Below are 19,533 nucleotides of genomic sequence, written 5' to 3'. Positions count from 1 at the left end.
CATTATCAATCATTTCAGCAAATGCCTTCCATTACAGTACCTGTTACATTTGAAATGTCTTTGAAATTTTGATTCTTAGTAAGGACCTTTAATTTCTTGAGTGATTGCCTTTGTTGGCATGACCAAATGCAACTGGCATTGTTGTATTCAGGCTAAAGAAAGATCACTTTTGAGACTATGAATGAGGAAGCAACATTTGTGGAGAAAATGATGATTTTTATCAATAAAAAGTCATTATTATTATTTATTCAGCATTATTCAACAAATAAAACAACACCACAGAGAAACCAACACTGAAAACAAAACAAAGCATGCAGCTAATGCCAGGAAATGGAAAAGCTTACTAAAAAAACGGTAACCCATAGATCTCCATTTCCAAAAACTACATGCTAAATGTAGTCAATGTTTAAGAACGTAGAAATTTTCGCTTTAGATGGTGCATCATCACTGCACAGGCTATTAAATGAAAGTGTACTAAACAACAAAGCTAAAACTGCTCTAGAATGCGAAAGTGCTGCTCCATAGAGCGTTCTTGATCAGTGAAATGAAGGGTTTCTTGAATATCTGCACCTTGACGCTTTAGCACCTCCACAAACACTCTTTCTTCCTCTCCTATGTACGGTCTTCCTGGATCCCTCACCTGCCGTGGCGAAACATGAACTCTTACTCTTATTGATGAATCTGTTAGCTGTTGCAGTAATTTCTCATCTGTTATCCAGATTCTGGAAGTCAAGCTGTGCCCAGCATCCAGCCAATAGAAGGCACTGGTCAGTTTCAAGAAGTCAGATAACTCAGGATTTTTTTTCGCTGACTCAAGTTCATATAAGAACTGATTGAGAACAACACAACCTTTACTAAATCCTATGATGGAAAGAGGAGTATCTTTAGAAAGGGGTTGCACGCTCATTGCATTTCCTTGCCGTGTGTTTACTAAGCTGATGGCAGAGAGAAGAATGTGACGAAGATGCAATAAGCTCTCAAAGTTCTCAAAACTCGCTGGTGCACCAAACGTAGTGCTTTGGAGAAAATTGTCATAGCAGCTGAATGTGTTCTCATGGATGCGGCTGGGTTTGATTAACCATACATATGAATTAAAAAATCGCTGGTGTAGGAGGGCAGATGTGTTTTCGTAGCTCCATGATGCCCATTTTTTGTTTGTTAAGTGGTTCATCATTACTTCGTGGAAATTCTGCAATGAGAAATGAAAATGCATATGGCACAATTAGTCAACATTTGCAAAGCATAGAGTTTTAGGACTTACTGGTTGTCAGCTGTAATTAATATTCAAAAATGAAGGTGGTAAAAGGCAACACACTTTATGAATATCAAGGAACAATGCAATGAACCATTCTTACAATCACTTATCAACACTTTCTCAACGTACATATATAAAAACTGTCATCAATTCAGAGTTTCAGTGAACTGTAAAGTGCATTTTTTTAAGCATGAAGAATTGACCACGTTTTTCTAAAAGGTATGCAAACTGTTCAGTTTGCATGTTTTAATGTTCAAATTTTGAACTTCATTTCCATATACTTACACATTAACTTGCAAATGAAATCGAAATTTTCAATAGTGAAGTGTAAATAATCCAGTCATTGTTGATGCAGAAATCAATGTTCTGTACCTTGAATTACTGTACATAAAAGCTTGGCTCATGAATATACAAATACAAAGCAGCATTATTAAAACCAAGAAATTTCCACAATACAGATAAAAATAAAAAACCAAAAAATAAACTGATGTTAACTGAAACACAAAAATGTAACGTAGAGAATTTTAGAATATTTATATTACACGTCCCTTTAAGAATCAAACATACATGTAGGTCAAAATTTTAACATATCCTATAATTTAAGGATGCTTTGATTAATCAACATCACAGTTTAGGTACTGTCTTAATAGATTTACTCCTTTTTACCAAATAAATTATTTGAAAAATGGGCACATGATTTACTATGCACTTTACATTGTAAGTAAGTTATTAATTTACATATCCATGTACATAACAGATCTCGACAATGCTATTCAGGATCCTGAATCTCATTAACTTTTTAAAACAACTGCTATAACTAAAACAGCCACAATGCAGTAAGTGGCTGTTGCTACTCTTTGGGACTGCAATAGCAAAAGCCTGATCAACACCACTAAAGATCAATCTTTTGGCTACTATATCTGACTGACTGAACCAACATAGTTAATGAAGCATGTGACCATTAATCAGTTACGTGAAATGTTTAAATTGCATGGAAATTTGTCCATTAACATTTAACATATACATGTACATGCACAAGGGTAAATGACTGAACTGACTGTTGGCATATTTATATGTATGCACAGGATAAAGAGATAACCTACACAGTGTACATGTGCCTGAAAACTATACTACAGCCTCCCTTGCTCATTCTATGTGAAATACTCCGCTATGTTTTGTTTTCTGATAACAAAAATCAATGTCCGAAACACATACACAAGTCAAGTAATAAAAAATACAAAAGCAAGTGCACTTATAGTAAATGTATAATTTTTTTTTTGGTTCAAAACCTGCAAAAAGACAAGATAAATCAAACTTTTTAACACCGATATTTTTGTGCCGTCATGATGAATTTCCAAATGGTGGGCACATCTTTTTTGAATTGCCAAACTCAGTGCAACTTGGAAGTGAAATTTTACCCAAAATATGCCTGGGATTGGATGAAATTTGAAACCGAGCAGCTGTGAGCCATACAAAAAAGTCAAAATCAGTTTGTCCTCACATAAGTCTATGAGAAGTGGCTTTTACAAAATGACTGTGTAGAACCCTGCTTTTACAAACTGTGTAGAATGTGTACAGACTACACGCATGAATGACTGCTTTTGACAACGTGTGGGCAAACTGGTTTGGCTGTTTATTTGTAAGTTGCCACTACGCAAGGTAAACCTTTTTTTGGATTTGAAAAAAAAGAATGAAAAAAAAAATTTTAACTTTATATCAGATTTTTCAATGTTTATAACAATTGGACTAAAGTCTACAATATCTCCTATTCCAAAGCAAGCAAATTTCATTTTATTTCATTTATTCCCAATGTTACAAAATAAAACAAATTTGGATTGAAATTTAGAAATTTAATCAAGTTATTTGATTAAAATTACAAAACATGTTATATATTGTGTGAGCCTAGGTGCATGTCACATAGCACCTACATGTAGTGCTCCTGCAAAGAAGATGTTTGCTTCAGAGGTACAGTTACCAAGGGTAAGGAATCAGTTTTACAGGAGGTTCTAAGTGTTAACAAATGGTAAGTTTTAAGAAAAAGTGCTAAATGTTAACATTTAAGTTACTTGTTTTGGTTTCACTGCATAATGACCACCATTTCTAATCCCAATAAACACAAGGGAACTTGTAGATGTAGTAGCAGAATTAGATCATGACATATCCTTTACACGTGACTCATGCACTGAATCCAAACAGCTAATTCAAAATCAAATTAAGTCACTTGAACTGAACAAAACATCCTGCCAACCCTGATCGTGTGTAATGTGTGCATTCATACTTCTCATAGGGAACTGAAGGGCTCACAGGAGGGGATAAGTTAATTTGTGCAAAACCTGGAAAAATTACAATCTTTTAAAAAACTTAAAAATTGCTACTTTTCCCCCCAAATTTAAAATGATTTATATCAGTAATTTCAAAATAAGTCATTAGATCTAAATTGTGATGTAGATCACTGATTTTAATCAGAGTGATCTAAATCGGCCAACCCCACCACTATTATTCAGCTTCAGCTTTATTTTTAAAGCTGTTTCAGTCATTGGCCGATTTAGTTTGTTCATCCACAGGAGGTCCTAGTAAACTATACCATACTGTACATTGGGATATTGGCATAAATGGACCAGTCTGTTGCTTTAAGAGGTATTTTTAATGCTCTTAGTAAAAGGTGTAATGTCCATAACACACATTTTGTAATGTCCATGATGTAAAAATTGTAGTGTCAATGACGCTCATTTGCATAATTAAACATAGTTTTAGTTAAGTTTTTCGACAAGGGGGGTTTACCCAAGTAAACTAGCTTTGCACTTGAAGTCTCATAAAAATTTCTTTAACTTACATTAGGAAAACTAATTAAATAAAAACATCATGGACATAATAGATTGGCCTTAAGTCAAACTGGCACATTTAAATTAATAATAATACTACTGAGAATTTATAACGCACCCAATCCATCACAAATGATGCTCAAGGCGCAAAACACCTTTACAAAATAAAATATGCATCAAATACATTTCTGAAAAGGTCAAAACATTACTGAAAAGGTCCAAACAAATATCGATACATTAACATGAAAAAACATTTACCACAGGTCAGAAGAGATTAACCAGGAAACAAGAATGTTTTAAAGGCTGCTTTAAATTCTAAGAGTGATAAATTGCGAATATGAATAGGAAGTTTGTTCCAGAGAAAAGTGCCGGCCGGCATAAGCGAAAGAGGGATTCCCGCATGAGTTATGAGTATGTGGGATGCCAAGCAGGAAAGTATCAGATGATCTTAGGTGCCTTAGTGGAATGTATGGAGATAAATCAATGTTGTATTGACATGATTGAGAAGCAGTACAGTGGTAAACCAGCAGTAACAGCTTGTGCTTAATCCATTCAGCCACAGAAAGCCAGTGCAAAGAAAGCAGAGTGGGAGTAATGTGAGCTCGGGAAGGAGCTCGTGTCACAATGCCAGCAGCAGAATTCTGGAGTCTCTGAAGTTGATTGCAGGGTAGTCCAAACGAGTTGCAAAAGTCCAAACAAGGCGAAATCAAGGCATGGACAAGCTTCTTGGTGGCTGAGTGGGTAAGGTAATTCTGAATGACACCCAGATTACAGAGCTGAACTCTAACAGACTTACAAATATTGGAAACATGGAGGGACATTGACAAAAATGAGTCAAAGATGACCTGAAGATTTCTGCAGGTCTCTGACACACGGAAGAAGTGTTTATGTTAAGCTGTTGATATTGATTTTTGCAAGCTGTGACTTTGAACCAAACAGAATTAGTTCTGATTTCTCACTGTTAAGTTAAAGTGAATTGGAACTCAACCTCACACAAACATCAGTAATGCAGGATTCAAGTCTATGGAGAGTATGTAAGGCATCATCTTGATTTAGTGCAAATGACATAGAGAGCTGCACGTCATCAGCACAGCAGTGGTAGTTGGCATCATGGGACTGCAAGACTTGCTTAGGACCACTAAGATAAATGCTAAACAACAATGGCCCACCTACAGATCCCCAGGTGTTTGAGTTTAACAAGATCAGATTTGGCACCATTGACAGAGACCTGCTGATGACTATCACTCATGCATGATTTGAACCAATCAAGAGCCCAGGCGCAAATACTAAAGGATGACAAGGTGTTTAGGAGTATATTGTACATGTAGTTGACCATATCAAATAAGGCAGACAAGTCCAAAAGAACAACTGCTGTGAGTCTACCAACATCCATCTCTGACAAGATATGTGAAGACAAATTGGGTAACAGGGTCTCAACACTCACATGGACACGATACGCTGATTGCCACTTGTCATAGAGACCATTCAATTTTAAATAATCAGTACATGGTAATCTTGAGAACACTACCCGCTCAAGAAACGTTGAGAGGTACGGTAGGTTTGACATAGGCCAGTAGCTCTGTAACAATTCTAGATTGAGACTTGGCTTCTTCAGCAGTGGGCGAACATAGGTGATCTTCAATGCTGCTGGAACATTGCTGTCCTGAAGACTCAAATTGACAATCCTCGCTATCACCGACAAAAAAGCAGGTGAAAAGTCCTGTAGGTACAGGATCAAATTCACAAGTTTTGGCGGGACAAATCTACCATTGCTACGGTAGTGAGAAAAAACATGACAATACTAAGTCTTGTTGTTTTGAAAAGGCATGCCCCATGTGAAATTGTTCAAAACTTACAAACAAATTGGTTTCTTTTATGATATTCTCAAGGATGGTGGATAAAAAGTGCTTCAAATTGGCTTGTATAAAAGCTGTTATTTTAAATTTTTAATCATCAGTTTTCACAATAGCAAACAACAAAAACGATGGAAAACAAAATCAGATTTAAAATAGTCCAGTCATCACTCTTTCACCTCATGGATAATCTAAACTGATTTCATGATTATGTCATTTTAATTTCAGAACTTGTGTCTTTTACTTCTTCAACATGTACTAATGGAAGTAATAAACGCCTCTCCCCACCCTCCAAAAAATTCAGAGATATGAAGTCTTGGGAGAGAAAAATGTGTTTTACATCAGCAGCATGCATGACCTGAGCATGAGTTGTCAATGACCCTCTTTTGAGGTGTATTTGGCAAGGATGAATATCTACAGAGGTACACATTCAATGAAATTAAATTTAGAAGGTCTATAGGTAGAAATTAGTGCATAGCATTATGATGTTGCCTTCATGAGTAACATGACACAACCTCAAAGGCTTACCTCTATACAGCCAAAATCTAAAGAACTCCATACCTTTATACAACTAAAATATAAGGAACTACATACCTCTATAGAGCTCAAATCTAAGGAACTACATACCTCTATACAGCCCAAATCTAAGGAACTACATACCTCTGTACAGCCCAAATCTAAGGAACTACATACCTCTGTACAGCCCAAATCTAAGGAACTTCAACTGGCATGTTTATAACTACTACTTAACTTCTTGAATACTGATCAAATATTAAGTCTGCTATACAGTCGGAAAAGTGGCGTCTTTGTTGAAAAATTAAATTGTAATGAACCCACAAGCTAGAATGATCTGTATTTTTCAATGATTTTTCAACCATGTAGTAGAATGATCTCACTGTTCCTTGTTCAGTTTGTTTTTACCTGTGTATCACCAGGAAAGAATACTACATGTCCTTGGGCAGTTTCACGCTGATGCTTGCAATTGCTGCCATTGACAACTGTTGAAAACAAAATATCATTTTCACGACTGCCAACACCAGTAACATTTTTAAGCGTCATAAATGTCAGGCCTTTCATGAATTCTCTGTGAGCCATTCTTTCCAACAGTCTGCCGTATGTTCAGCTTCTTGAGGTACCACAAGAACTTCAATCCACACTTTTTCCAAGGTACATGTATGCTTGGTTGCCGCCTGGAAAAAAATCCAAATGTAAAATATTTTCATTTAGTCACACCTAAATATAAGCCTTCCTATAAGCCTCTCTTCGACCTATTCTTAGACAGGAAGTGGGCACAGGTACATGTAAATGTAGTTTACACATGTATAGACCTAAGGCCAAGTAAGTAAAGTGTAAACACATTTTTATTTATGATTTTTTGGTTTAAAATCATAAATAAAAATATGTTTACACTTTACTGTAGTTTGACTGTGATGCAAAAGTTTTGTATGCAACCACATGTGGTAGTAGTAGTAATAATAATAAAATAACAGTATTATATGGCACCAAATTTCGAAGCAGAGGATACAAGGCTCTAACCATTATTATTCCTCCTCACAGGGCCAATGAATATTCCTAAAATCATCTGAGCTTCCTAGAGGGTAGTTAGCTGAAAGCTGGATTTCAGACACAAACAGCAAATCAGACACAACAACCATCTACCCTCATAGGTACCAATTAATTAATATTCCTATACACTTTACTTGCCCAAGGTCAAATGTTATTATAAGCAGCTAGAGGATTCAAACTCTGACCTTTTACAGTCACAAACCCTTGCGAGTACATGTACATGTAGGCCACATGCCTGCACCCTTTAAAGCGTTGTTTATTTCATTTGACAGAGATGCCATCTCTCTTGCTGTTGTTATTTTCAAATACATTCTCATACCAGGGTTTTAGACAATACCTTCTTCCCCAGAACAGTGGGGATTGGAACAACATAGTGGGGCTAGCTCCGTCTCAGGCTTCAACTGGTTTTTTACTACCCGACGTTGAAGCTCCAAGCGCACTAATTAGACTAATAGTGCCACAAAACATCAAATAAGATGCAAGAGAGCAAACAAAACCTTACAATAATCCAATTTGACTTCAACGCTTCAGGCCCACAATCGGGATTGGTTTCGGGGACGAAGCCCGAGCTAGACCATCCATGGCTAGACGGACACGAAGTGGGGTATTGGAAAACGGCCCTAGGCCCCACAGCGGTCGATTAAAAAAGTACGGACTCAGCAAGAACGCCCTCTAACCAACTATGAAACCCTCTTTGGGTGCATGGATCACTCACCCCATCAATGTATTACTTTGGGCGATTTCCAGTTCATAAAAATCTTTGAAATTTTGGTTTCGATTTCAGCCATTTATTTACTCGTGGTTTCCTTCCTCCATGCATGGAGGTAGTGCTCCATGGTTTAGTACAGCGACTAACTCCCGATTGCTGACCAAAGATCGTATAGCGCCGCGTAGCGGCGCAAGATGGTGAATTTCACCGTGAATATACATGTACGTAAAACGTTGTGGTCTCAAAGGCGCCATTTGAGCAAGCGATACGCCTGCGCAATGCAGGCGCCGCGGCAGGCACGTGCACGTGGTGAGCCTGCGCCGAAGCATTATCGTAAACTGCGCAGGCGTATCGCTTGCTCAAATGACGCTCATGGTAATTACACGTTTTGGGTAGAGTTATCCATCTTGCGCCTTCGGGGTGCAGACCACTATCAAGTGATAATTTCTGACCAGCTCATTAGCATTAAAAGTGCCACCCACAGTATCTTTTGAAAAAGGAGATTGTTTGGCCCCCAAAATGGTAAGATTGTGTAAATCGTTGCCAGAATCAACTCCCTCGGTCTTTGAGCTTTCATATGAGGGCAGAAGGGCTGAAAACTACGGTTGAAAAATGGTCCTAAGTGCCCGAGAAAGTTGAGGGTTGCCACTTGAAAAATGGCTGCAATCAGACTTCGGAAAAATCACTTTTTGAGGGGTGATTTTGTTTTGTGGGAATAATTAAAAATGTAATTGGTTAACCCACAAAAAATTGAAAAGAAATTGAAAGATAAGTGACCAGACAAGAATTTCATTTGTGTTTCAGAAATCTCAGGGATGTTGGCGTGCATGCTATTGGGCCCTAGTGCTGAGTTTACACTGTTTTCAATGGGGCTTGAATTAGTGGACTGGACCCTTCGATCTGTGTTGCTGACCGATGCCAAACACAGTCGGGATCTGGGAACCAAACAGCGTTGTTACGTACATCCCAGAGCATGACGTTGCCAATGAACGTTGATGAATGGTGAACCAAAATACATATTCTGCTTGGGATCGAGTGTGAACTCGTTGCCAAACATAGCGTGGCGCGCGGAGCGCACGCCATTCGCTCGTCCAATCCCCATCCAGCACGATGATGACACACTCCCATGCAAATACCCGACGGCTGTTGTTTTCGACACACTCCTTGCATTCACGCATGTGTACACGTCCGTGGGTGCACTGAACTAATTCAAGCTCCATTGAAAATAGTGTAAAATCAACCAAGTTTGGAGCCCCATGGCAGGCAACTGAAGTCCCTGAGGCCTCTCAAACAAAAATCAATGTGCTGTTTGGTCCTTCAGATTTCATTTGATTTTCAATTTTTAGTAGGTTAACCAATGAATTTTTTAATTATCCGCCCAAAACAAACTCACCCCCCAAAAAGTGAATGTTGCCAAGCCCTCCCAGCGGCCATTTTTCAAATGACATCCCTCACCTTCCTGGGGCTCTTCTGACTAATTTTCAATCCCATTTTTGTCTGCTTTGCCCCCAGATGGGTGCCCCTGAATCTACAGAGATGATTCTGGGCCATACTGACACAATTCCACCATTTCCTGGCCCAAACAGACCCCTCTTTTCGAAACAATCTCTGGGGGGTACTTTTTCTGCGCCTCGGCCTGGCGGAGAATTTTCCTTGAATTGGGACACTGCACCCCCGTACGTACACTGGCTTAATTACGAGATACATAGTCGCTAATAAAACAGCATTCGGATCACTCTCTCTAACGCTGTCTGGTTCCCAGACCAAACAAATCCCGACTGTGTTTGACATCGGTTAGCGATCGGGAGTGTAGTCGCTGTGTCATGTAGTAAACCACCCCCATGGTTAACCATGGGGGTGCACTGAACCAATTCAAGCTCCTTTGAAAATAGTGTAAAATCAACCAAGTTTGGAGCCCCATGGCAGGCAACTGAAGTCCCTGAGGCCTCTCAAACAAAAAACAATGTGTTGTTTGGTCCTTCAATTTTTCAATCGTTAGTAGGTTAACCAATGAATTTTTAATTATCCGCCAAAAACAAACTCACCGCCCCAAAAGTCAATGTTCCCAATTCTTCTCAGCGGCCATTTTTCAAATGACATCCCTCACCTTCCAGAGGCTCTTTCGACAAATTTTCAATCACATTTTTGTCGTCTTTTCCCCGAGATAGGTGCCCCTGAATGATCATGGGCCATACTAGCACAATCCAACCATTTCTTGGCCCAAACAGACCCCTCTTTTCGAAAGAATCTGTGGGGGGGGGTGACTTTTTGTGCGCCTCTGCATGAAGGAGAATTTTCCTTGAATTGGGGCACTGCACCACTGATCTCTATCGATATGATGGCGCATGCACAAACAAAATGACGCCACCACTCGGCCGCCAGGATAATCCCATTTTGGCGAGTTGTAACGTACGAAGTTATGATGACATGCAGTATTAAATTCCCCACATTCTGGCTCAGATAGTTGTATTTTTTCAACCAGCCTTTATTCAATTCATACCATCATTCTCAGCGAGTCATACAAGAATCACAAATGAATTGTAACGATGTGTAGTAAGTAGCTTGCCGAGACAACGGAGACTTAGGCCATGGCCGAACAGGCCCGGCATGATACTGGCGATGGCCATGTTGCGCAAGCCGGTACAGTGTGCGCGCGCAATCATTGTCCGACTGACATAATTTATTGTAAAATTCCTGTGAAAAGTTCCAGCTACGGACATACAGTGACAAATAAGCATAAACGTGTCCAGAAAAGATTAATTTTGGAGTGAAAAACCAAGTCATTTACTTAGAAAAGAAAGCCTAGGATTTACACACGGAATATCAGGCGGCGTCCGCCACGTCCGTGTGGAATTCTTCTCAATTCCTTCTCTTAAATGTAAAAATAAATGTGACAAAGAGTTTCATAAACACTATGTGTGTAAGGCATCCCAATCCCTTGACACCACGTATACACTGGAGACATTTCATGGTGGCACTCAAGTGACATGCATGAAATTTTAAAAAGCACTTGTTTTGACCAAAAGTTGTCCATAAATTGCTGAAGGTAAACCAAGGGCATTCTTTTTACAGCTTTGACTTGCATTTCAGTGGGGAAGTCAAGAAATAATATTAGGCTAGAGTGAAGATAAACACATGGTGGAACACTTTCTTTTAAGTGTGTGTAGTTGACTGGCAAACAGTATGTATACATAAATATCTACAAAAGGTGAACCTCATGAAGTGTCAGAGAAGAGGCTACTATTGCAACATTTACAATATGTTTTAAAATGAAAACAAATGTACATGACCACCGTGACCTCCAACTAGCTGTGAGGCCTTTTACATAAACTAGTGTATACATATATATTTGTGGAACACAGACAGTATAATTTGTTATATACCATGTACAAAAGGCCACAATAATTGCAATACAACTTACAAGCACACAGGATTTTCAAATAGCTGGCATGACCACCTCCAACTTCCTGTGGGGCTATTTCCATAAACCAGTATGTACATGTGAATATTTATGGAGAGAGTATTTTACAATGTACCCGGGACATAAGACCACAATAATTGTGACCTGTAAACACTGAATTTTAAAACTCATTAAATGCACACATGATCGTTCAAGCCCATTTGGACATGTATTCACATAGACAGTGTGAATAGTACATATGCTTATACAGTGTCAACATTTTTTTTAATGACAGGGCTTGTGTGGAGTATAAGCCAAGATGGCAAATGTGGATTTTCAATCAGAACTACTCAAACGAAAAGATTAGATCTTTGTTTAAAATCTCCCAATGTTGATGATTTGAAACTTGTTAATGATTTTGACTCCCCCTCTTCCATTTCACTACCATGGACTTGTTCCTGGTGATTACAAATTATTGTGCATATTGTAGTGGAAATCTGCTACGTGGTATAATAAGCAAAGCTAACATTTCATGGACTAATCTGTTGTTTACTTGCAGCTTTGTTGACTGGAAAATATTTCTGATTATAACATAAAACAAAGAAATATTGCACGCTAAACTGAAGAAATGTTCATGCATATTTATGAACAGGACACAAAAAATACCTGAAATGTCCTTCACCCAAATAATGGATCTGGCAACTCTTCTTAAAAGCTGTGGAGTAACAATAGTTATGAGAACAATAATATCATGCCTATTCTGTTAAATTCTAGGCCTTGTAATGTATGTATACCTGGTATAAAAGGGTTAAAATTGTCCCAAACTTTCCAGGTGAAGATGTAATATTATATTTTGGGGTTTTTTTGCCAGGTAATAGCAAAGTGGTGGTGCCCTCACTTGGAATTTCTAAATAGGCAATCCTTGGTTGAACATTTCTGTGAAGTACATGTAAGTCAAAAGTGACGCTGCAGAATAACAAAGGTTCCTGAATGTGTGTCTCACAACTTCATGAAGTACCAGTGGAATTGAACCACTCTTAGCAATGCTCAAGGAAAACCATACACTGAATGACCAAGAGCACACTAAGTCAACCTGGGGTACTTTTCATCAGTAAGAGTGAGCCAACACAAAAGGGTAATGGGAAAATTATGTCCACACACTTGTATTGCAATTAATCCAACAAATGCATGCTACTCAATACAGGTCATGAATTAATAAATTGACAACTACATGTATATACACTATGATGTGCTGAAACCAATTAAACTTTCCAAAATGGATCATAAGGGCAATGAGCCCCAAGCTGGACCAAGTAACTGAACTTGGCTGGTTCACACATGCCTGCGAAGTGTACACGGTGTAGTCACATCCCTGCCAACAAAATGAGCACTCCTGACCAACACAGCTCTTTTCAACTGATGAGAGGGATACTTCTGCTCAAAACAAATAGAAAAATTATATTTAAGAAGTGGTCACATGCATGGTCAGTACACAGGGAATTCACATACTATACTAGGTAGAAGTAAAATTGTTTCCAAAACAATAGCCTGTCCAAATGTTACACATCAGATCTTGCATAAAAGATGCATGAAAATTTAAGTATAAAATTGTTCTTAAATTTAGATACTCAGAGAACAGCTGCTTACACGTCAGACCATGAAGAGCCAATACAGAACTTCAAGTGAAATGTTCTTTAGTAAATGGAAATATGATAAGCTACATTTACCACCGGTGTAGGCTTCGGGGCCCAGTTACAAAAACAGCTGAGATTTTGTAGATGATGAAAATGGTTAAAAAGTAACTGTACAGGGCCCCCCCCCAAAGTTTAAGAGGAGCAATCTAGCCAGTCTTAATCAAAGCATGATTCTGTGAATTGATTAAAGCACTTAGGCCTATCTCTCCTTGTTTTATGATCCACACTTTCAGATGAGAATTGTGCCCCAAGGAAATTTTAAATATGGGAAAAAGTTGTCTTGCCTTTAAACTTCAACATGATAGTTCTACAAGGAAAACGGACTGTACCCTGCCCTGCCTCATCTTCAGTGGTTGTGTGCGAAGTATTAGGGGAGTCAAAAAATTGTCACTTCTTGTCAGAGCTGTGTTTTTTGTGCATGAACATCAGGCCAGTATGGGGCCGAATTTCAAGGTTATCTATTTGACTAATTACGGAATGTGCCCGAGGCCTACCCAGAGCCTATTGAAAAGGCTTTATTTTGACACAGTTAACCTTTTTGTTCCTGAAAACGGACGAACATCTAACCCCAAGCCTACTGTCCCAATTTCCGTGTCCGAACACGTCTCACATTAGCATGTAGGCCTAGCTAGGGCCCACTGTCGATGACGGTATGCCTATGCTATGGCTTGGCCTAACCATTATGACCACGGCCTAACCGAAGCGTCATTCTTTTTACTGTGTCACTTACCGTGAAATGTTTGCCTACATCCATTGACCTGCCAATTTTTGCAGTTAAGTGCCCAACACGATGTGCTTCTGGGTTGTCATTCGTGAAAGTGACCAGGGAAATATGGGATAAACACGGCCCACAACTGGCACCGTCCGCGCATGGAGAACATGTGGCATCATGGTGGCATGTACATGTACAATGTTTACATTGCCGCTTCGTTGTTTGGGAGTAGCAATATGGCAGCCGTTGACGTCAACAAGATTAAGAACAGCCAATGCGCTATCCAGATTTTATTATAGAGATCAGTGCACTGCACCCGTACCCATGGAGGAAGGACACATCCTACATGAGTAAACGAATGGCTCAAATCAAAACCAAAATTTCACAGACTTCTACGAACTGGAAATCGCCCAAAGTAATACATCGCTGGTTTGATGGGGTGAGTGATCCATTCACGCAAAAGAGTTTCATAGAAGGCGTTTTCGCCGAGTCCTTACTTTTTTAATCGACCGCTGTGGGGTCTGGGGTAGCCCCACAAATAGGGCTGTAGTTAGCCCTACCAGTGTGGCGCGGACTGTCACTCCCGATCTATCCTTAGCCACACATCCGTATACGCAATTTTGTGTCGGCGTACTGAAAATTTTCGGCGCACCTACTTATCATCGTGGGCGCAATTTCTTTTGCACACAGAGATGATCCTTACCTCTCCACTTTCTTAGTGCCGTTTATTGAATGATTTCACTCATGTTCTCCTGGTATTTTCCAGTCTTTTTGCCTTCATCTTCACCCATTCAATCTCACGGACTTGCTCTCACAGTCGCCATCTTTAAAATAAGATCGTGGAACATTATATCACTTGACCCCTCATCGTCTCAAGGCTGTTCCATGTCAAGAATCTAAACTGCTGCCAAAGTTTTGGAAGAGCCCATTGGCACATGTAGCATTTTATCGCTCAGTCTGTATATTATTAGAGATGTCTTGCCTGGTATTCTTTTTTCTTACAATGCTCGACATGCCTGTAACTTACAGGCATGTCGAGCATTGTAAGAAAAACTACTTCAACTGCAGCAACCTGGGCCATTGGTCCAGATTCTTTCCATTCAAGTGTAAAAGGTTTTAATCAATCATCATTATCCACTGTCACCGTGTCAGCCATCTTAACATCATTAACATAACATCCTTCAATCCCAGCATGCATTGACAACGGAAGTTGTTAAGTATGGAGTGCCTAATTGACAAAACAATATACATGTACATGTACTCTGCTGCTACACAAGTACTCCAATGTTGCACGATACGAAGGTGGATCCAGGCTCAGATATCAACCCTTTCCCACTCCTGCCAGAGACATCCCAGGTCAATTTGCACTGCCCTTTCGCCCCTTTACTCCTTCCATTGCCACTGCAACCTCAGAACTCGGCAAACTCGGAACTTGAAGCATCATCCAAGTCCTAGCTCTGTCGCTGACAAAGTTTCCGACATATACAGTGTACATTGTGATCGCTATCCTGATATAAATTCAGACACTGTCAATGTCAAAGGTACAGAAGACTCAAGTTGCATTCTGAAATTTGGGTCAGTATTGGTGCACCTGGTATGATTCTGTCCATTACAAGGGAGGGTCTTATGTTATGGTTTTCAGAAGAGCCCCCATCTCATTTCCTACCAAATAACGCTTCAGCTCTCCACAATTATGGTTTTGTCACAGAGTCGGTTTCGGAACTCCTGGCTTCCAATAGAATTATCAAGATAGGGGGGCCCCCTCTTATGTTACTAGCCCTCTTTCAGTGGTGTGTCAAGCCTCGAATAAAAAGCGTCTGATTTTAGATCTGAGTCAGTTGAATAACATTATCACAAAATATCACTTCAAATTCAAAGATTGGAAGATTGTTTTGCAGTATTTCAAGCCAAATTCTCTATTTTCATTCGATCTCAAATCCGGCTATCATTACGTTGACATTCATCCTCAATTTCAAAAATATTTAGGCTTTTCCTGGATTATAGGTGGCATTCAGAAGTATTGTCAGTTCACAGTTTTGTCGTTTGGACTAACTTCTGCTCCTCTAGTTTTCACAAAGCTAAAATAGCCCCTTGTTTCTCATTGGCGTTCATGAGTCATCTTCATGGTGTTGTATTTGGATGATGGTTTAGTTGTTGTTCCTCTTTCCAATCTTCCTCCTTCTGAGCAGTCTAAATTAGCCGCCGATATATCGCTTCATGTAAAATCAGATCTCGTGAAAGCTGGTTTCGTTTATAACATTAACAAAAGTAAATGGAAGCCTTCCTCGTCCATTGTTTGGTTAGGCATTTCTTGGGATGTTAATAGTGGAATTCTTAAGGTTTTGGATCATCGTGTTCAAAAACTTCAATCGGCTATTGTTTCTTTACAATCATCCCCCAATTGTTTGGTTAGGAATTTACATTCTGTAGTTAGCCGGATTATTTCTTTATCTCCTGTAGTCAGTAGTGTCAGTAGATTAATGTCCAGAAATAGTCAAAGCACCATAGCGATAGCTAAAGATGAGGATAAGATCATCAGACTTGATAATTCTTGTCTATCCGAGCTCACTTGAATAAGCCTTTTGCGAGTTAAACTTGAATAAAATCTTGTACACTGAGTTCTTTAAATTACGTTAACATAACAATTGGAATTCTCTGTACTAAAGCCACTGTTGCTATACGTTGTGATTCGGGGCAAGTTTTTCCTTAGTTACATAAGAGACGCCTTGCAACAATACACTGTTCTCAATGGAAAAGAAGGGCACAAAGGAACCAGTCCATTCCAGAGAGGGTGGTCGCTAAGCAAAAGCTTGCCCCGAATTGTTATGTTTACGTGTAATCAGATACCTCAGTGTGCCAGATTTTATTCAAATTTAACTCGCAAATGGCGTATTCTGGCACAAGAATGTTTCTCGTTTAAACCAATGTTTCTTTTTCTATCTCCCAAAATGAACAAAATCATCAGCTCAGACACCAGTTCTTTCACCTCGGGAGCTGTTATTTGCAGTAATGGTCACATGGCCGATAAAAAAGTTTCCTCAGATAATAAATAAAAAAGTTAAACTTGGCAAGAGTTGGAAACAGTGTTTTTTTCATCATGTTCTTTCTTGCTATTGATCGCAAAATCTCATGTCAAAGTTTTCACACATAATCAAGCGGCTTCCAAAGTAATTGAAGTTGGCAGCATGAAACCTCATCTCCAGTCTTTGGCTTTCTTTTATTTTTGCTCAGAAAACCAAATCTATCTCGAAATTGAATGGATTCCCAGCTCTCTTAATGAACAAGCCGATTTTGTCAGCAAATTATTAGACGTTGATGATTGGGGTCTTTCTGATGAACTTTTCAAATCCATCATTGACAGGTGGGGTCCCTTAACCGTCGACTGTTTTGCTTCCTACTATAATGCCAAATTGCCTCATTTCTTTTCCAGATTTAGGAATCCGGGGGCCGAAGCCATTGACGCTTTTGCGCAAGACTGGTCCGCTGAAAATGTTTTATTAGTTCCTCCGGTTTCCTTAATTCCCCAGGTTCTTTTTCATTTTTTCTGGTTTTCCCGTGGTGACTGTCCAGCCCATTTTGGCCAATATTACGGACAACCTTCAAGCCCTTCATAGTAGACATGATTACAGTGCCTGGAAATTTTGCCCTAATTCATGCAAGAAATAAAAATTCTTTGCTTGGGTTATCTGAATTTGTGAGAATCTAGTGGGCGCCGTCAAAATTCAGATTATTTAGTGTATATAGTGTCCGGTAATGCTATCCTTTGTTTTTACACAGATTGTTCTCCAGCAACCTTTTTGGCTAGAATTTCCACCTGCAATTTCCGGTCGTAAGGAATAATTGTTGTGTGAGGCTATTGCTTCCAAGTCGGAGGGCACATGCAATTCATATTTTTACAGGTGTCGACTTTTTGTAAAATGGTTGGTTGAGAATAAATTTCGTCTTTGTTTCCAGTAGGGGAAGATGTTTTGACAGTTTATTTTTCTGAACTCAAGTTCAGGTCCAATTCTGATAGTGTCATTACAACAACTGCTGCTACCATAAAATGGCTTCACTCCTTAATGATTGTTCACATCCATACTGTAGATTCTCCTCTTGTTCAACTTATGCTGATTAGTTTCAGAAAAGATCTTCACCACCCTCTGGCTCAAAAGGTTCCTTTAACTTTGGAGCAACTTAAGAAAATACTGGACATCTTTGCCAAAGATGATTGTGCAGCTTCGCACTACATGTTATGTGTATATAAGACAGAATGAAATTGCAGAAATGAAATGCAATCATATTTTGGTTCTTCCCACCAGCAAAGGTTATGAGGATTTCATTCCTAAATCAAAAACTTATACATTCAGGCAGCGTAATGTGACGTTTATTCCATTTTCTCAAGAGAGTCATTCGCCATTTTGTATTTTGCTAAGGTTTTTGCACAGACCCGGTATAGGTATTGGGACGATGAGTTTATTTTTACCCCTTAAATTTTGTTCTTCCACCAAATCTTACAAGCGTACTCGGAATAAACCACTAGCTTACACTAGGTGCAGAGAATTATATATGCTCTGAAATCAATTGGTATTACAGATACTAGTGATTACGGTCTTCACAGTTTAAGGTCACGATGTGCCACTCGATTAGCTTTAAATAATGTAAAGGGGTTAATGTGCTTAAACCATGAGATATGATTATAATGTATAAGGATCTCCGAAAAGTAGAAGCAGTATTCTTTCTAATGATACCTTGATGGTATCCCCCCTGTCATGCATGACTGAACACCATTGTCTTGAAAATGGGGCATCCGAACTCAGTTGTTACAATTTTTCTGGGACACCCTGTATAATTTATGCTTTGTGAGTTTTCTGCAGTACAGTTGTAAAATTGTACAGAATGTAATTTCACAGTTATAATCGTTTTTCTTAGGCAGTTAGTTTATTGCAGCCTGTAAGCTTGTAAATTGTTAATTAAGGCTAAAGTTTAGCCGTGATGTTGTGAAGCTACCTAGGCTGTTGTGAAGCAACCGAGGCTGTTGTAAAGCCACCATGTCTTGGTCGCCAGTATTGTTTGTAAATTTTCATTGCAATTAAATTTAATTGGATATTCAGATTGCAGTGCATGCAGACCCGTATTCCCATGTTGTCTCAATAAAATGACTGAAATGCAATTCTATTCTCTTGCCTCCTCCTTTAGAGTCGGTGTAAAACACAAAACTTTTTTTCATGCGTATGAGCGCAGCGAAGGAGCATGAAACATTCTTTTTCCAGGACTTGTGACATACGCCCTCTGTTGGCGTTAGTGGTCACCAGCCACTGGAAACTATCAGTCCTAAATTCGGGATTTATACAAATATTTGTATGATCCCTCCTGATTATGGCATGTCTTATTGTGAAAGCCCCGTGGGATCACAAAATATTAATGAGCTCACCCGCAGAAATCCAATGATTTGGTGGAATGCACCACTAGGGCCTACAAGATTTGATCATGAATAATGGTATCTAATGGAACTTAACTCCGTCTCTTAGGGCGCCCCCTAT

The 19,533-nt window shown here is 39.1% G+C and overlaps 1 protein-coding gene and 1 pseudogene across 3 annotated transcripts; one reads left to right on the top strand and one right to left on the bottom strand.

Annotated features, from left to right (window-relative positions):
- Positions 1-211: 211 nt before the first annotated feature.
- On the bottom strand, positions 212-8,432 carry LOC110989616 (mitochondrial protein C2orf69 homolog). 3 transcript variants are annotated; one of them, XM_022254137.2, is made up of 3 exons: positions 8,212-8,432; positions 6,852-7,120; positions 212-1,189 (listed from the first exon to the last, which is right to left on the bottom strand). In XM_022254137.2, exons 2-3 carry the CDS (start codon positions 7,023-7,025, stop codon positions 488-490), a joined length of 876 nt encoding a protein of 291 aa, XP_022109829.1. In that variant the 5' UTR covers positions 7,026-7,120; positions 8,212-8,432; the 3' UTR covers positions 212-487. The 3 variants fall into 3 exon arrangements, with proteins under 3 accessions (XP_022109829.1, XP_022109828.1, XP_022109830.1); XM_022254136.2 differs by lacking the exon at positions 8,212-8,432 and adding an exon at positions 7,999-8,158; XM_022254138.2 differs by lacking the exon at positions 8,212-8,432 and adding an exon at positions 7,834-7,990.
- Positions 8,433-16,610: 8,178 nt separating this feature from the next.
- LOC147796312 (uncharacterized) lies at positions 16,611-19,510 on the top strand (annotated as a pseudogene).
- Positions 19,511-19,533: the final 23 nt, after the last annotated feature.

Source organism: Acanthaster planci, linkage group LG17 (assembly GCF_054643075.1).
Source record: "Acanthaster planci isolate LZ-2023a linkage group LG17, COTS_SCS, whole genome shotgun sequence".
In the NCBI taxonomy this organism is placed as follows: Eukaryota; Metazoa; Echinodermata; class Asteroidea; order Valvatida; family Acanthasteridae; genus Acanthaster; species Acanthaster planci.
The sequence above is the reverse complement of the archived record's forward strand: the minus strand, read 5'-3'. Positions and strand labels throughout refer to the sequence as shown.

Bases quoted from the DNA above. Each gene is read 5' to 3' on its own strand.
- LOC110989616 (XM_022254137.2), bottom strand. From the start codon at position 7,025: ATGGCTCACAGAGAATTCATGAAAGGCCTGACATTTATGACGCTTAAA. The intron at 1,190-6,851 runs GTAAAAACAAAC...TTCTCATTGCAG, and splicing joins TCTTTCCTGGTGATACACAG to AATTTCCACGAAGTAATGAT.